This window comes from Anser cygnoides, chromosome 6 (genome assembly GCF_040182565.1).
Source record: "Anser cygnoides isolate HZ-2024a breed goose chromosome 6, Taihu_goose_T2T_genome, whole genome shotgun sequence".
In the NCBI taxonomy this organism is placed as follows: Eukaryota; Metazoa; Chordata; class Aves; order Anseriformes; family Anatidae; genus Anser; species Anser cygnoides.
This window is the reverse complement of record NC_089878.1, coordinates 18,043,078-18,061,310: the sequence shown is the minus strand read 5'-3', so window position 1 is coordinate 18,061,310 and position 18,233 is coordinate 18,043,078. Positions and strand designations below refer to the sequence as shown.

Genomic DNA, 18,233 nt, shown 5'->3' with positions numbered 1-18,233 from the left:
CAAAAGCCAAGCTCCTTATTGGTAAGCGTCATCTACTGCCCTATCTGTTAGTTCCGCATTCTTCTATCCGCTAGTTCCCCTTTCTAATCTAACTATAACTCCCAGGGCAGTATGCCCTCTACTATCATTGTTTCTAATTGCCTGGGATTTCTCACAAGAGTTCCCAGACAAGCCTTGCGTACGTGCCTTTGCTCTTGTTTCCCTAGACTAGCTGGGTGCGGTAATCCGCCATTTCCTTATCTTGCAGCTGCATGATATCAATGTGATTACGCGCAGCGAGCCAGTCCTCAACAGTTTCTTACCAACATCATCTCTTGCCACAACTGTGATCTCTGTTGGAGTTCCATATCCAGCATCATTTTGGGCTCTTACTCTGAAAGTGTATTCTTGTCCTTCTTTTAGATCTCTCATTGAAAAATGGAGGTTTTTTGCTCGCATGACTTCTTGCCATTTATCTTCACCAGTGAGAACCTCCACAACATATGCAAAAATACGGCTTCCACCATCGCTGACAGGTTTTTTCCATACTAAATTGCAGGACGATTTTGTCACAGCTGAAGCCTTTAGATCCACAACTGGCCCAGGAGTTTCTAGAAGAGGAAGAAAAGCATAGTAAGTGTCCTTTCAAACTAAAAATAAAAATGAAAATAAAAAATAGGAGAAATTGATTCATTTTTCTTACCAGAGGCTTTAACAGCATCACGAGTTTCACAGGGGTCACCGATACCATATTCATTTTCAGCAAAAACCCTGAAGAAGTAGGATTTGCCTTCTTCTAAGTTAGTTATCCTGCAGCTTGTCTTTGGACATTCTGTTGTTACTGTGGACCATGATTTTCTCTCTGCATCACGTTTTTCAATGACATAATTTGTGATTGGACTGCCACCATCTATTAGTGGAGGTTCCCATGTAATGAAGGCAGAATCCTTAGATGCTTCTTTTACAATAAGGTTAACAGGAGGGCCTGGAGTATCTGGAAGAACACAATCCCCCCACCCCAATTTGATTTAGTAAACAAAAATACAAAAAAAAATCAGTTAAAAAGTGAACAAATATATTATACTGGGGAAAACTGACACTTACCAAGTACTTTCACAACAATGGTGTATGCCTTTTTGCCACAACTGTTCTCTAGACTGAGAATGTATTTTCCAGCATCATATTTGTTTACGTTTTCACAACGTAGGAAGGTATCAAAGTCAGTTGACTTGATGTCTAATCCTTGTCTATCTCTTAGGTTAGCACCCACTTTAGACCACGTAATCTTGGGAGGTGGACGTCCTCTTACTGGCACGTAAAGCCTCATTGTGACTCCAGCACGCAAAACAAGGACTTTCCTTAGTTCTGCATCAAGTTCTCCTTCAGGAGGAACTGTGTTTAACAAAAAAGATGTGATTAAAACTTTATCTTTAAGACTATCACTAAAGAGTCTGTGACATGAAGTACCTCTTTACAGGCATTTCACTAGATTAACTAGCTTGTTCTTATGTCATGATGATATCAATGAGTTAATGTCCTGACTCCCATTTCAAGCTCATTTGTAAACCTGCTTTTTTTTTTTTTCCCCCAGTGATTTCACTTGCTTTTCTTCTGTCTTTTCCACCATTTACATTGCTTATCATATGAAAAGGACTCCCTTTTCCTCTGTAATTCAAAGGAGTTTCAAAGACTGCACTGCTTTTCTTGAACTGAGGCAATTCTCTGAAGCAATGCTTTTCTACAGATAGCAAAATATATACAGAAGCCAGCATGGCTCTTAAGGAATGTGTGTCATATAATTAAATTGTGTGTCAGTGGATTTTTTTGGATAATAGTCTGGCTTCAAACTATTTAGAAGACACGAAGACTAAAGTTTTCAGAAGAGAAGAGAGGCATGGAAAGTCTGATTTTAGGATCAGATAGAAAAAAACAAAACAGGAGATGGAAGAGCATCTGGGATACAAATTAAAAATGCAGACACTGGGAGGATTCTTCTCAGTTCCTAACTGCCCCATTCTCTTCCAAATTAGCCACTTTTAAACTACATTTATTTGAGAAATGACACATTCCAAATTAATCTTTTTTTTTTTTTTTTTTTTTTTGGTGATCTGTGACAAACCCTTCATTTAGAAGCCATCCCATGAATTAAAACAAAAGTTAATGTCACAATATGTTTTCAGTGAACATACTTAAAATATCTTTGGCAGTGTGTGTATCAGGAACATCACTTGGATCACTGTATCCAATCTTATTGACAGCATAAACGCGGAACTGGTACTCTGTATCTTCTATCAGCCCTGTTACCACAAATCGTGTAGCCTGTAAATTCTTAGGTAGATTGCATCTGACCCAGTTGTCTGTGTCAACTCTTTTTGCTTCCACTAGATAACCAATAATAGGGCTTCCACCATCATATGCTGGTTTGCTCCATGACAGGCTTATTGAATTACGAGTACTATCAACCACCTTCGGGAAGGCAGGTGGGCCAGGAGGATCTGAGAATTAAAAGAGCAGAAAGTTACTCATACCGAATGCTGTACAAAAGTATTTGGAAATACCATAGAAAATGTCTGAGACTTTTAGCTTACATTGAGGATCACGAGCATACACAGCTTTGGATGGTGCACTAGGCTTGCCAGGTCCAGCCTTATTCAATGCTATCACCCGGAATTCATATTCTGTTCCTTCTTGGAGTCCTGTAGCCTTAACAGTTCTTTCAATGACAGGCTTTCTGTTTACCTTTGTCCAGTTAAGGGCTTTAGTTTCACGCTTCTCAAGTATATAACCAGTTATTGGGGATCCACCATCACTAGCTGGTGGCTTCCAGCTAACAGTCATAAAGTCTTTTGTTACATTACTGATAATCGGTGGATCACAAGGTCCAGGTACATCTGTGAAGATTTATTTGAAAGTTATTTTCATATGTGTAAGTGTACATAAAAAAACAGTGACTCATGAAACTATCCTACAAAACACTTACCATATGGATTCTTAGCAACTGCTGGTTCAGTCAAGATAGGGTCTCCAACACCATATTTGTTTTCAGCACATATGCGGAACTGGTACTCATGTCCTTCTATTAGTTTCTCCACTGTGCAGCTTGTAATGGGTACATTGGCACTGACTTGGGCCCAGTTTGGTCTGCTTGTTTCACGTTTGTCAACAATGTAGTTAGTAATTTCTGAACCTCCATCTTCTAAGGGAGGCTCCCAAGAAAGCATTGCACGATCTGCATACATATGTTTGATTTTTACAGAGGCTGGAGGTCCAGGCTTATCTGGAAGAAATAACATCCCATTATTACAGCTACAGTTCTTGCTATATCATTTAACCATAAATGTATTTATTAACAGACAGTGTTTAGCTTACCAAGTACTTTAAGCTTAATGGTTGCTGACTTTGATCCACTTGCATTTTCAGCAGTAATAGTATAGTCTCCTGTCTGCTTCCTGTTAACACTGAACAGTTCAACAGTAGCAAGATTTCTTTTAGTGGTGATCTTAACACCTTCTGAAGGCTTTAAAACTTCTCCTTCTTTCTTCCAGGTGATGCTTGGCATAGGCTTTCCATATACATTTGCCTCCAGACGCACATTAGTTCCAGCTTTTACTGTAAGCTGTGATTGCATAGATAGATCCAGCTCTATTCTGGGAGGAACTGAAGGGAAAAAGCAAAAGAGTAAATCAATATAGTATGAGGTGAACACCTCATTCTTCACAAGAATTCAGTATGGAGAGACTCTCATCAGAGTTCTTAAATGCTTTTGCATTTCTTACCATTTTCTGGACGAATGGTCACTGGGTCAGAAGGTTCTGAAGGTCTGCTAATATTAACTGCTGTCTTAGCAATTGCTCTAAATTGATATTGAGCATTTTCTTCCAAATCAGTAGCAGTGTACTCTTCTAGGGGTATTTGATGTGGAGTTGTATTGCACCGGACCCACTTATCACCAGGTAATTTGCAAGCTTCAACAAAGTAGCCAATAAGCTTGCTACCACCATCATGCTTTGGTCTTGTCCATGCCAGTGACACAGTACTCTTAGTGACATCAATAACTTCAGGTTTTCCAGGGGGATCTAAGGCAAGTAAGATCATGTTATAGTCTGTTTTGCCAAAAGGGTTAACATATTAAAAAGTAGCTTTAATTGTGATGAATCCTGTTTACAGTACAACCACACAGTGCACTCACAGCAAACACAAAGACATAAATGTAAATGCAAACTGAAGATTATAGAGTTGCAGATATACTGAAAATAACCATAAAAACAACAGCCTGCTGCAAATCATTGATACGTTTGACTTACCGACTGGTGCTCTTGCTGTGACAAATTCAGTTGGTTTACTAGGTTTACTTGCTCCAGCTCTGTTCAGCGCATAAATTCTGAAAGTATACTCAAGACCTTCGATGAGCCCTACACAAGGGTACTCCGTGGAGCGAACAGCTGTGTCATTAGCTTTCACCCACAGTAAACTGTTCCTTTCTTTTCGCTCAATGAGATAACCAGTGATTGGACTGCCTCCATCACTATCCGGTCTATCCCAGGCAACAAAAATGCAGTCCTTATTAACCTTGGTAATACGTGCATTCTTTGGTTCACTGGGAACATCTATAAAGAAATACAAAATTGGATATCAATCACATGCCTTCTTATTAGGAGGACTGAAAAGAGAAATGCCACTACTAAAAACTGACGTACCAAATGGGAACCTTGCAATCATCTTGCCAGAATTAAGTGGCTCAGAAATCCCAAAACGATTTTCGGCACGAACTCGAAACATGTACTCTTCTCCAGGAATCAGTTTTCCAATTCTACAGGTTGTCTTTGTGACAGAAGCTAAAGCTGTTACCCAGTCTCCTCGGCTTACATCACATTTTTCAACGATGTAGTTTGTAATGTTACTGCCACCATCTTCAAGAGGTATATGCCACGCAAGAGTGCAAGCATCAGCATCTATTTCAGAAATGTCAAATGGGGGCTGTGGTGGACCTGGCTTATCTACACAAAGAAATACATTAGGAAAAAGGTATAAGGGAAAATGGCAAACATTGGGATACACTAAAAATAGTTTTGTATAAAGCTGGATTTAAAATAATTAAATGAAACATACCCATGACTATCACTCTGATTTTCTGACTATCAGTACCAGAGCTATTTTCTGCAGTAAGAGTGTAAAAATCAGAATCTTTTCTAGTCACATCCTTAATGATAAGAACAGAAGACTTTTCTGCTTTATGGACAGCAAGGCGACTGGATGTAATTACATCTTGATCTCCTTTCAGCCATTTGCAGACTGGCTGAGGCTTCCCATATACATGTGCTTCAATTCTCAGTTTCTTCCCAGCTTTAATGTGAACATGATCAGGCATCAGGATCTTAGGCGGGACTGGAGAAAAATACACAGAGACATATAAATTCAACTTCTGTGACATATTAATTCACTTTTTCTTATGTTTTCATGTGAAAGTTCTTTTCCTTTTCCGTAAGTGGAATCACCAGTAAGAATGACTCGGTAATTTTTAATTTAGGTTCCACTTATGTACGACTAGAGATTCTGCAGTGTGCAATATCCACTCCAGTCTTACTTTCACATTCTCATCCAGATTATAAGAGAATATTTTAAAGTTTGGATCACCTTCCTGCACACATAATTCCCCTGTGTATGTGGAATTTGTCATTGCTAACCGACTGGACATATGGGTTCCTGCTGACTTTCTGCAAGACAGACATGAAGGAAGAGAAAAGAAAGACTGGAATTCTTACTGAATTAAACCCATTTCTGCAGCCTCTTTTTACTACCTTTGAATTATTCTTCAACTAGAGCCCCTTCTCCCACTTCTTCTGCACAAAATTTTCCCAATTTATAGCAAAAGATGCCTGGCTATATGCTTAGTGTACTTTTCTTCCTGCCATTGGCTACGTTTCAGTGTCTTGCTCCTGTACCTATTTCCACGTCATGGATGAAGAAGGCTGTTCTTATCTGTCCCATACTCCTGCATCTTCCTGTGCCTCAGGGTCTCCCCAGTTTGTCCTCGGTACCTTTAGCTTTACATTCCCAACTGACTCTACAATATAAGCAATTTATTTTCTATTGTCTTAAAACAACGCACACTTCTGGGCCCACTTATCTCCCAAACTACTGTTCTGTTTTTTTCTTTCATTTTTAGTTAATTGGATGTATTTATTATTTCTCTCTCTCTCATCTTCTGGTTCAAACTGAAACCACACCCACAAAATTCTTTAACGATTCTCAATTAGTGGTCATGCATCATCCTTTCTGAGCTGTCAAAATATTCAGTACAGTTAACTGTAATCCTTCAGCTGACTTCATAAAGTATTTGACTTTCCGGGTCTCAGTCTAAGAACAAGAATGGTTGTTCATTTCATTATTAAAGAGACTACTGCAACATGGGTAGTATTTAATTACTTACTGAGTTGTTCCTTAATTTCAAATACTCCTTCAGTTTCTCTTGGCAAACTTACTCCTACAGCATTTCGAGCTGCCACTCTAAATTTGTACTTCTTTCCTTCTTTCAGACCAGCTACAACAATGGAGAGATCTTTGACAATTGAATATTCTGTCCAGCGATCTGCTGGTTGGTCATCTTCTTTGTAGCTTACAATGTACCCATCAATTTTAGAGCCTCCATCACGCAGTGGTGGCAGCCAGCCTAAAGTGGCACTGTTCTTTGTAATTTCAGTAACTTCAAGTTTTCTTGGTGGATCAGGTTCACCTTTTGCAGATGGGGAGAAGGAAAGGAAACATTAAACACTGAATTACCAAGAATTTCTGAAATACTGGATACTATCTATGCTAAGTCAACAAGGACAATACAGAAAAGAGGAAAAATTTGAATGATTGCAAAGGTACTATATTCACAGATTGTGTTATTTGAAAGTAACTGACACAAATATTTATGCTTGTTGCTAAGTAGATAGTAGCATTGCCCTGTTTAGAAACAACTGCTTTCATAAATGCAAAATCTTACTTAAATTTGAGAAAATGATAAAATGTGCATAAAGGCATACTTACATAGGGGATCTGTTGCTAAGACTGGTTTTGGTATGTCACTTGGAACACCTGACCCATATTCATTTACTGCTGTTACTCTAAAGAAATATTCATTTCCAGGTACAAGATTAGCAATTTGGAAACTAGTTTTCTTTAGTTCTGCAGTGACTGTTCCCCAGGTCTTCCTGTCAGCCTCACGTTTCTGCAGGATGTAATGAGTCACTGGGCTACCACCATCATTCTCTGGAGGTGCCCATGAAAGATGGCATGACATCTTGGTGACATCTGAAGCCTTGAAGTCTGACACAGGTCCAGGAGTATCTATAAAGGAATTTCAATTTATGTTAGTCTTTCCTTCTTTAATAAATTAAAATTAAAGGGGGTTAATAGGCTCTTAGACAGGGGGAGGTAGCATTAGTTGATACATTTGTATTCAAAAATTATAGCATTGGGGGAATAAAGATTTTTGTGTAGAACATACAATATAATTAAAACAATGTAAAAAGTTAAAATGATGTCTACATGTAGTTCTCTCAGTTACTCACCCAGAACTCTGACGTTCACAAACACAGCCTTTTCCCCAGCTGCATTAACAAGTGTCAATGAATATTTGCCTGAGTCATCACGTGTTGAATTAGGGATGACACAGAAGGCCATAGTGTCAACTAGATCAACTTGTCCTTTTCTGATAACATTATCAACACCCATTCTCCGCCAGGTGACTTTTGGTGCTGGGCGACCCCTAATAATAGCAAAAAGTCTAATAGGGCAACCTGCCCTGACTGTGACCAACTTTCTCATGCTTGCATCCAATTCAATCTCAGGAGGTTCTGAAAGACAAATTCACAGAAATAAAATGCAAAGTTTAGTACATGAAAAAAGGAAAAAAAGAGCAAATAAAGTTTATGTGCAAGTACACATGAAGAAGATGGGAAAAATCACCAAGTATTTCTTTGGGAGACACAGCTTCTTTCAGTTCAGCTGGCCGGCCAAGGCCAACCTGGTTTTGGGCAGAAACTCTGAACTCATATAATTGGTTCTCATCCAGGCTAGTGGCTGTGAATTCTGTATGAATAACTTGGGCAGCAACATTGCATCGTTTCCATCCTGCTTCAGGATCAGCACCTTCCACTTTTGGTCTAATTTCCACAACATATCCAATAATTGGAGCACCACCATCATACACTGGTTTTCCCCAGCCAAGGGTTATGGAACTCTTTGTGCTATCAACCACCCTCAAGTTTGTGGGAGGACCAGGCGGTTCTGAAAGACAATAGAAGTTACAGATAAGAATATAGTTATGCAATTTAACAATCTGTTCACATTAAAAACAAACAAACAAACAACAGTAGTATACAGTAGTACGATACCTATTGGGTCTTTTGCTACTACTGGTCTTGATGGTAAGCTTGGTTCTCCAAGTCCAACCTCATTTTCAGCACTGACGCGGAACTGATATTCATGACCAGGGATGAGATTAGTAACCTTCTTTCGTCTCTCAGGGATTGCAGTCTTAGTAACAGGAACCCATCTTAATGATCGTTTCTCTTTCTTCTCTAAAATGTATCCTGTAATTGACTTGCCACCATCATATTCTGGTGGATTCCAAACTACAGTCATCTCTTCTTTACTAACTCTTGTGACCTCCGGAGGGTCAGGGCGTCCAGGTCTATCGTATTTAGTTTTTGCAATAATTGGATGTGTTTCTGTTGGCGGACCAGTGCCCATCTTATTCTCTGCACGAACTCTGAATATATATTCATTACCTTCAATGAGACGTGTCACATTTGCATAGTTTGTTAGGACAGAGGAAGAGTATGTAGACCAAACCATACGCTTGCTTTCACATTTTTCTAGGATGTAGTTTTGTATTTCACAACCGCCATCGTCCTCTGGAGGTTCCCAGGTAACAGTACATCTATCACTCGAAATGTCAGTGACTTTCAAGTTTCTTACAGGACCTGGTTTATCCAAAACAATAACAGTAGCATATGCCACAAAGCTACCAGCTGTGTTAGTCGCAGTAATCACATACTTCCCACCATCACTGCGCCTGGATTGTGTGAGAACAAACTTAGATGTGTCAGAAGTTGTTTCAATACTGATTCTTGGAGATCTGGTAAGATCTGTAGCATCTTTGTCTTTTGTCCATACAACTTCAGGCTGTGGTTTTCCTCTGACTCCAGCCTCAATTCTAATTGGATCACCTGCTTTCACAGTTAACACCCCACTTAACTTCAAGTCTAACACTGGTTTCTGCAGATCTTCCTTCACAGTGACTTCAGCGGTTTTTACCCAGTCACTTTCACCTGCCTCATTCTTGGTTTGAACTCTGAATTGGTAGATCTTATTTTCAACACATTTATCTACCATGTAGTGTGTTTCCTTAATGCTGCCTTTGTGAACCCTTTCCCATTCATCTGAATCTTTCAGTTTTCTCTCCACATGATAACTTAAGTTAGGGCTTCCACCGTCATAATCAGGCCTTCTCCATTTCAGATATACAAATGTTTTTCCTTTCTCTGCAATGTGAAGATTTTCTGGCTCTCCAGGCTTGTCAATAGGATTTATGGCAAGGATGGGAGTTTTAGTCTCAATGCAAGGACCTGGACCTATTTTGTTTTCTGCACAAACTCTGAAGAAATATTCACGGTTCTCTATAAGATTTGCTTTCACTAACCGTTTAGTGATATCAGAAGACACAATTGACCATCCCCTCTGGTTTGGTTGACGGTACTCTACTATATAATTTGTAATTTCTGAGCCACCATTATCCACCGGACTTTCCCAAGCAATCATGCAAGAATCTTTTGTAACATAGCTTATTTTCAGGTTCTGACATGGTCCAGGTCTGTCAAGTACATTAACAATGGCAAAAGCTTGAGCATGTCCACAGCTGTTCTTAGCTGCTATTATATATTTGCCATGATCAGATCTTTTGGCTTCTTTCACTTGCAGTTCAACATTAGGTAGATCATGGACTATTTCAACACGTTTTTCTTGGACCAGTACTTTTCCATCCTTAGACCATGTTATTTCAGGATCTGGCCTGCCTTTTACTTTACCAGTAATACGGATTGTTTGACCTACTCGGACAGTAATTAAGTCTCGACAGGTCACATCTAGGTTTACTTCTGGAGGAGAAAGAATATCCTTTGCAAGTACAGTTTCTGCCAGTTCTCGTGGTTCTCCCTCTCCCACAATATTGACAGCTTTTATTCGGAATTTATATTCATTTCCTTCTATTAACCCAGGGACTCTAAAGGCACATTGTCGAATGAGTTCATCTTTGTTAATCCTATTCCACTGTGTAGTTCCAGTTTTCTGACATTCCACAATGTATCCCAGAATTGGGCTGCCACCATCTTTGAGGGGCTTTGTCCATACAAGATCAGCTGTTTCTTTGGTTTTGTCTTTTAATTTTGGATTAATGGGTGGTCCAGGAGGAGTGATAGGACGTGATGCTTTTATTGGATCAGAGCTTGGGGATGGTTTGCTTAAGCCCACCATGTTTTCTGCAAAAACTCTGAATTCATATGTGTTGCCTTCAAAGAGACCAGTGACTCTGTATTTCATATCAAGTATTGGAGCCTTATTGACACGCACCCATTTACCAGATGCTTCCCGACGTTCGAGTATGTAACCAGTTATTGGAGTTCCACCATCAGACTTTGGTAGGGTCCAAGACACTGTTGCAGCATTTTCTGTAATATCATAAACTGTTGGTTTACCAGGTGGGGATGGTGGATCAAACATATGTTTAGCAACTGTTGGTTCTGAATCAAGAGGTGCACCAATGCCTATCTTATTTTCTGCCCGAACACGGAAAATATATTCACAGCCTTTCTGTAGTCGTGGAATCTTAATTTTTGTGTGACTTGTTCCAGAGCTAACCACTCCCCAAGTTTCTTTCTTTGATTGACGCTTCTCAACAATATAGTTTATTATAGGACTCCCACCATCATCTTTAGGAGGGCGCCAAGAAATAACCATATGTTCTGGTGTTACTTCAAGAATATTAATAGGACCTGTTGGTGGGCCAGGGACATCCAAAACTGTAAGATGTAGAGCAACAGTTTTGCTGCCAGCTGAATTAGATACTGTGAGTAGATATTCTCCTGTATCTTTTCTTACACAGTCTTTGATGGTAAGCACAGTTGAATAATTATCAGTCTCAATCTTATGTCTGCCATCTGTTTTAATTTCAGTGCCATCAGTAACCCATTTTGCAGTTGGAACTGGCACACCTCTCATAATTGCAGGAAGTCTCACTGTGGTACCAGCTTTAACAACAAGACCTTCAATTAACTTCACATCTAGTTCCACAGATGGTGGTACTGAAATTAGAAAAAAAAAAAAAAACACACAGAAATTACGTTATGTTTTTCAGAGAGAATACTTAAAGGTGAGAAAGAATCAGTGAAACAACATGAAAAACTAAAAATTACCTAGTTTTTCTTGACATTCTATTGGTATAGTTGTATCTGGAAGGCTAAGGCCAATAATATTCTGAGCCCTCACACGGAATTTGTATATTTTTCCTTTTTGTAAGCCTGTAACAACACAGTCTAGCATGGGGACTGTCTGGAACTTTGTCCACTCATCTGCACCATCTTCTTGATATTCCACCAAATATCCAGTTATCTCAGCACCACCATCACGATCTGGTCGATTCCAAACAAGGGAAACTTCAGTCTTGTCAACATCTACATGATGTAGATTCTTTGGTGGCCCTGGAGGATCTTTTAAAATACAAAACCCAAACCAGTTACTAGATGGCCGATATATAGTAGCAGCATACCATGTTCACATTAGTACCAACAAAATCATTCAAAAATTACCTAGAGCACTATGAACACACGAATAACACAGATGAATAACACTTACGCAGTGGATCTATAGCTTTAATTGGCTTGAGCGTTTCCACATATGGTCCTCTACCAAACTGATTCTCAGCAGCAACTCGGAAGAGATACTGAGTGCCTTCCATCAGATATTTAGCCATGTGACTACGTTTCTTGGAGGATGATGAGACGGGTACCCACTGTGCAGAAGCTACATCTTTCCTTTCCACCACATAGTTGGTAATGACAGAACCACCATCATCTTCTGGTTCCTTCCAAGTGAGGTAGCAAGAATCACTTCTAACTTCACTGATTTGCAGATTTCTAGGTGGACCAGGCTTATCTAATATTGCCAAAAACAAATCTGTTATCTATTTGATAATCAAAGCATTAAAAAAAAATCAACAACAAACAACTAGCAAACCTCAAGAGAAAAAGTATTTCCTATAAGCTTCAGTTTTTCTCCCTACTGAGTATTTTGTAATTTCTTATATTTTAATTTACTGATATTTTCCTGACATTCCTTTCTTAATCTCTAATTAAAGAATAAAACCAGGCAGTACAAAAGGAACATCAAAAAGATTACCTAAGACAACAACTTTTACTGAAACGGTCTTTGAACCAGCTGGATTCTCAACTGTCAGGGAGTAAATTCCACCATCTTCATGGACAGTGTTACGAATTTCAAGTTTACTGCCAACTCCTGTAATCTCAATATCAGCTTTCGGTGAGACCTCATGATCTTCTTTCTTCCAAGAAACTTTTGGGAATGGAACACCTTTAATAACAGCACTAAGTCTCAGGGTATCTCCAGCTTTTACATGCTGTTCTCGGGCCATATTAGCATCCAGTATCAGCTCGGGAGGTTCTGGAATCAAGATGATATTTTTTTATAAAATGGGAGAAAAAAAAAATCTTAAGTAAACTTATGTGATTTTATTATACTCACCAAGTCTGTCCTTTACTTCTATTGGATCAGGAACATAGGCTGGTTCAGATTCACCTGCTGCATTGACTGCCTTGACCCTGAATTTATAGGTCAAACCTTCAGTAAGTCCTGTGACTTTATATTTTGTTTCAGGACATGAATCTGCTGTAAGATTGGCCTTTTTCCATTCTTCGTCTCCAACTTTCTGATATTCAACAAGATAGCCAATTATCTTGCCGTTACCATCATGGCGTGGTGGTTGCCAAGATAAATCAACTGTATTCTTAGTTTTATCTATTGCTTCTGGATTAACAGGTGGACTTGGTTTTACTGTTAAAAAATGAACCAAAAAAAAAAAAAAGGAAAAAAGAAAACCGTTAATACAGATTTCTAACTAAAATCAAGAATGCATTAAAAATTCAATGAAAAATAAAATTTAATACTTTACCAATTGGATCTCTAGCGAAAATTGGCTTTGACGGTGGACTAGGATCACCAATGCCAATTTCATTTTCTGCTGAAACACGGAATTCATATTGACAGCCTTCAAGGAGGTCAGGTACTTTGAACTGAGTACTGGGGAAAATTGGGTCTTTGGTAACTCTGACCCATCTAGTTGCCATTGTTTCCTTCTTTTCTACAATATAGTTTGTTATTGGCTTGCCTCCATCATATGGTTTGTTCCAAACCACCACTGCAGAGTCTTTTGTAACATCCTTAATGATTGGTTGCTCAGGTGCATCAGGAACATCTAGAAAAAAAGCAACCAAAAAAACAAGAATTAATGAGCACAATAAACAGGTTAAAGATTAAAGTATCAAAATAAGATAGCAAATGAGTGGCATACTGAAACGGTCTTTGGCTTTCATCTCATCAGAGATGAGAGGATCACTTATGCCGTATAGATTTTCAGCATAAATTCGAATTTGATATTCTCTTCCTTCAAGCAGCTTAGGAATTTTGCATGTTGTCTTAACCGTGGCAGATGTAACTGGCATCCACATATCCCTGTGTGCATCCTTCTTCTCAACAATGTAATTTGTAATTTCACTACCTCCATCATCTAGTGGAGGTTTCCAGGAAACTACCATATGATCTTTATGAACTTCATCAAATATAACTGGGCCCACTGGAGGTGATGGGCGATCTGTTTAAGAAAAAAAAAAAAAAATCATACTTATATTTTTATAAGAACTTCAGATAATGATGTAGATTAAAATAGTGTCAATATAATAAATATAATATGAAAACAGAAACCTGGGATCATATTCTTAATAAGGAGTCAAAACCTCAAGACTATTTTTCTTTAAAACTTGTTTGACTCACTGGATCTTATTCCTCAATGTGTATAAGGTATTTGATGACTGACATTTTCTACTGACGTTATTTAAGTGCATGTAAAAATATTAACTTATTCATATGGAATAAACTAAGTCAGAGTTAACTATGAATCAAAATCAGTAAATAGTATTTCAGTAAAATACAATTGCAATACATCAAAATATTGTAATAAAGGATGCATTAACATTTTACAAATTCAATGAATTCTAATCACTGTAAAACATCAAAGACAATACTATTTATCAGGAAAACCTACCAACAACATTAACTTGACAAAACCCTTTTCTTGATCCTGTGCTGTTCTCTACAGTAATACAATATTTGCCTGAGTCTTCACGGACAGATTTTAGTATCCCCAAACAAAGAGTTGTAGGAGTTGTCTTGATCTTTGTACGGTCATCTTCTTTCACAACAGTATCATCTTTTAGCCAAGTAACTTTTGGTGTAGGCTTTCCTGAGTAACGTCCAGTCAGGCTGAATGCTTCACCAACCCGAACAATAAGCTTGTCTCTAAAGTCAAGGTCAAGTGATGGCGGAGCTGAAAAATGAAATAAAAAAACTACAATGTCCACAAATGTCAACAATATTAATAAGAAAAAAATATGAAACCAGTAAACGTGATAACTGTTTTCAAAAAAAATATGGAAATATACATACCAATTTCATCTTTGCATGTGATTGGTTTTGTGCAAAATGATGGCTTGCCTTGCCCCACAATATTGCAAGCACTCACACGATATTCATAGGTGTCACCCTCTTTCAAGCCTTCTATAGTATATTTCCTATCAAGCATTTTCTCTTTTGTAACTTTGTGGAATTTCTCTTTTCCAATGAGACGACTCTCTAGAACATACATGGTGATATCCGATCCTCCATTATATTTTGGAGGGTTCCAAGTTAATGTAACAGAGTTCTTGGTAACTGCTTTTACCTCCAGGTCTTCTGGACGGTCAGGAACAGCTGTGAATAAATATAAAAATATGGTAAATATGATAATTTTTTGTAAAAAATATGGTAAATACCATATTTTTACCAAAATTTACCATTTTTTTTTTTGTAAAAAATATGGTAAATATGGTAAATTTTTCTGCAAATTCGTCTCATATGACAATAATCTAAACCGTCAAATGTACTTACTTATTGGATCTCTAATGACGATCTCTTTTGTTGTCTCTGTGAATGGACCCATGCCAATTATATTCTCAGCTGCAATTCGGAAGAAGTAGGCTTTCCCTTCAGTCAGCCCCTGAACAGTAGCATTCTGTCTTGTAACTGTATAGCTTACTGGAGTCCAAGCTCTATGGTCAGATTCACGTTTTTCAATTATATAGTTGGTAATAGGAGAACCGCCGTCATCTTCTGGAGTAAACCATGTCAATTTACAAGAATCATTGGTTAGGTTCTCAGTAAGGAATGGCATACCAACAGGGCCTGGCACATCTGAAAGCAAAGAAGAAACGGAGTATTTAAGTGTACATACTGAATGTTATGAAATTTAACTTGTTCACAAGAAGTAGAATTGCTCTTTACCTAGCACATCAACAATAATGGTCTTCTTCCGCTCACCACCTGCATTTTTAGCCAGAAGAGTGTATACACCCTGGTGGCTCCTTTTGCAATTCTTGATGACTAAGGAAGAACTAATAGCTGTTTCTTCAATTTTAGCTTCTTCAGGTAAAGCTTGGTCATCTCTGCTCCAAGTCACTGTTGGGGCTGGTTTTCCTGAGACATACGCTATAATCCGAATTACTCCTCCAGCATGAACAACAATTCTGTCCCTGACACTTGCATCCAAGTTAATATCAGGAGCCACTGTGGGAGGTAAGAAAAAAAAATCAGTGTTTTTTATTCTGATTTTGAGAAAATGTAACTAAAAATGTAAATGTAAATGAGAAAAATGTAAATGTAATACCAATTCTGTCCTTCATTTCAATAATGTCTGTAACTTCTCCAGGCTCTCCGATGCCAGCAGCATTCACTGCCCTAACTCTAAATTTGTAAAAACATCCTTCTTTTAATCCTGCCACAACAAACTTGGTTCCTCTAACTTCTTTATCTTTTACCTGGAAGAAATATTATAAAATCAGCCACCATCAAGGTACCATCAAATTCTTTGTGATGTTTGAAACAGATGAGATTTTTTTTTTTTCCATTTATAAGCACAAGACAGTATTAAGCATACAGTGATATAGCTCATATGTTAGTCTTCAGAAACTGTAAAGAAATACAGGACATATAAACTATTGTTCTGAAGACTGACATTTCTGGTACTTTTAACAACCAAGAAGGTTACAGAAATTACAATAGTCTGTAGTCTCAGAAGAATTATTTGTCAAATAATTTTATATAAGTGACTATGGTGGAAAAAGGGAATTCTTTGTTCTTTTATAAACCCCAATATGAAGCCTGTTCGCAAGGAAACAGTGCAGAAAATTTAGGTATTACTTTAAATGCAGCCCAGTGTCTATGGAGATACAAAAAACTGGCCAAGGTATGCATCACTTAAGTTGTCAGAAATGCATTGCTGAAAACAATAGGAAAATGTAGGGACATAGGAGTTATAAATAATTTGGCACAGATTAATCCAGTGATAAGTTGTTTTTTTCTTCTTTTTTTTGTTTTGTTTTGTTTTTGGTTTGTTTTTATCAAAGATTACATAACTTTGTCAAATATTTAATCATGGAATTTAAAAAAAAATATCACAGATACCTACCTATTTTGTCACATCTTTAAATACAGAATTAAAATCTAAGATTAGGAAACTACAATGGCACTTACTGACTTTTAAATTTGGTCTTATATTTTAAACATATGAAAATAATTATGGTGCAAAAATATGAAGTTTTAGAAAATAACTTGCAAAATGAAAATTTGTGAAAATGTATTTTCTGGAGGGATTTCATTTGATAACCACACTGAGAGAAGAAATTCAGATTCTGTAATATTTTTCCACCTACCCTTTCCCATTCTTCCTTTCCTTCCTCTTTATACTCAACAATGTAGCCAGTGATCCTAGAGCCACCATCCTTTAATGGTGGTGTCCATTCCAAGTCTACAGAAGATTTTGTCCAATCAGTAACTTTTGGGATAGGAGGGCCAGGTGGGGCTGAAAGATATTATTACACAGTTGCAGCATAACAATATACTATATGTTCTCATTTTATTATTTTCAAATACAAAAATAGGAACCTAAAAACTTTACCAATAGGATCTCTAGCAATTGCTGGATCAGATGGCATGCTTGGTGGACCAACACCAGCTGCATTAATAGCTGATACACGGAATTGATACTCAGAGCCTTCAATGAGACCTGTAACTTTGTATGAAACACCCAGTGTCATAGGTTTGATTGGATCACGGTTAACCCTGGTCCATCTCTTTCCGGTAGTTTCTTTGCGCTCCAACCAGTAACCAGTAATAGGTGAGCCACCATCATGTTCTGGTTCTTCCCAGTTTACAGTCATGGAGTCACGTGTTATACTGCTAACTGTTGGCTTCTCACATGGTCCAGGAACAGCTGGGGGGAAAAAATTATACATAGCTTGGAAAAAAATGCTACAGGAAAATGAAGACATCTAAGGTACAAAACAACTGTGCAGTTACATGACAGTAATTGCATTAGGTAGTTACCCATCTGCACAAGACTCCTTCCTTTATTCATCTTCCTATCCCTTTTCATGTATGTACACTTCTGTGAAAAAGTATCTTTCTTTCTAATAACAATAGTGAAGAATGAGTTTTCCTTCCCTTCCTTGACCAGTACCTCATTTCAATGTCTGGCCTAATCTTGAATGTTTTAAACATTGATTTCTCTCGTCCGTCTAACATTCCTTTTACATCAGAGCTACTTAGTTTAATTTCTCTTTCAATATTCAAAGCAGAAAAATTTTGATGTATAAGATCAATGCTATCTCAAAGACAACAGAATCTGACCTAAATCTTTAAGATAAAACCTTATTTGTATATTTACATCTTAAAAAAACTGGAAATAATTTAAATTTATAGCAAGGGGAAAAAAAGTGTTTTTCCAATATTACACATGCTTTTAAGAACCAAATACTAATGATAAACCTCTTTAATCTACTCTAGAAAGTTTACTTAAGTGAAGAGAGAAAAGCAGTAGTAGTATT

The 18,233-nt window shown here is 37.7% G+C and overlaps 1 protein-coding gene across 1 annotated transcript in view; it reads right to left on the bottom strand.

Moving 5' to 3' along the window:
- Positions 1-18,233, bottom strand: part of LOC106029845 (titin) — a 244,523-nt gene that overhangs the window by 48,808 nt on the left and 177,482 nt on the right. The window contains exons 254-282 of the mRNA XM_066999168.1: positions 17,306-17,620; positions 17,061-17,209; positions 16,016-16,166; positions 15,634-15,915; positions 15,241-15,543; positions 14,761-15,063; positions 14,360-14,641; positions 13,610-13,909; positions 13,211-13,513; positions 12,784-13,092; positions 12,421-12,702; positions 11,878-12,177; positions 11,439-11,732; positions 8,361-11,327; positions 7,933-8,253; positions 7,536-7,820; positions 7,012-7,311; positions 6,410-6,712; positions 5,089-5,364; positions 4,677-4,976; positions 4,284-4,586; positions 3,756-4,055; positions 3,349-3,636; positions 2,960-3,256; positions 2,568-2,870; positions 2,169-2,474; positions 1,084-1,371; positions 683-973; positions 303-590 (exon numbers count right to left, since the gene is read on the bottom strand). Coding sequence (XP_066855269.1) covers positions 303-590; positions 683-973; positions 1,084-1,371; positions 2,169-2,474; positions 2,568-2,870; positions 2,960-3,256; positions 3,349-3,636; positions 3,756-4,055; positions 4,284-4,586; positions 4,677-4,976; positions 5,089-5,364; positions 6,410-6,712; positions 7,012-7,311; positions 7,536-7,820; positions 7,933-8,253; positions 8,361-11,327; positions 11,439-11,732; positions 11,878-12,177; positions 12,421-12,702; positions 12,784-13,092; positions 13,211-13,513; positions 13,610-13,909; positions 14,360-14,641; positions 14,761-15,063; positions 15,241-15,543; positions 15,634-15,915; positions 16,016-16,166; positions 17,061-17,209; positions 17,306-17,620 — 10,989 coding nt within the window. The remainder of the gene's footprint in view (positions 1-302; positions 591-682; positions 974-1,083; positions 1,372-2,168; positions 2,475-2,567; positions 2,871-2,959; positions 3,257-3,348; positions 3,637-3,755; positions 4,056-4,283; positions 4,587-4,676; positions 4,977-5,088; positions 5,365-6,409; positions 6,713-7,011; positions 7,312-7,535; positions 7,821-7,932; positions 8,254-8,360; positions 11,328-11,438; positions 11,733-11,877; positions 12,178-12,420; positions 12,703-12,783; positions 13,093-13,210; positions 13,514-13,609; positions 13,910-14,359; positions 14,642-14,760; positions 15,064-15,240; positions 15,544-15,633; positions 15,916-16,015; positions 16,167-17,060; positions 17,210-17,305; positions 17,621-18,233) is intronic.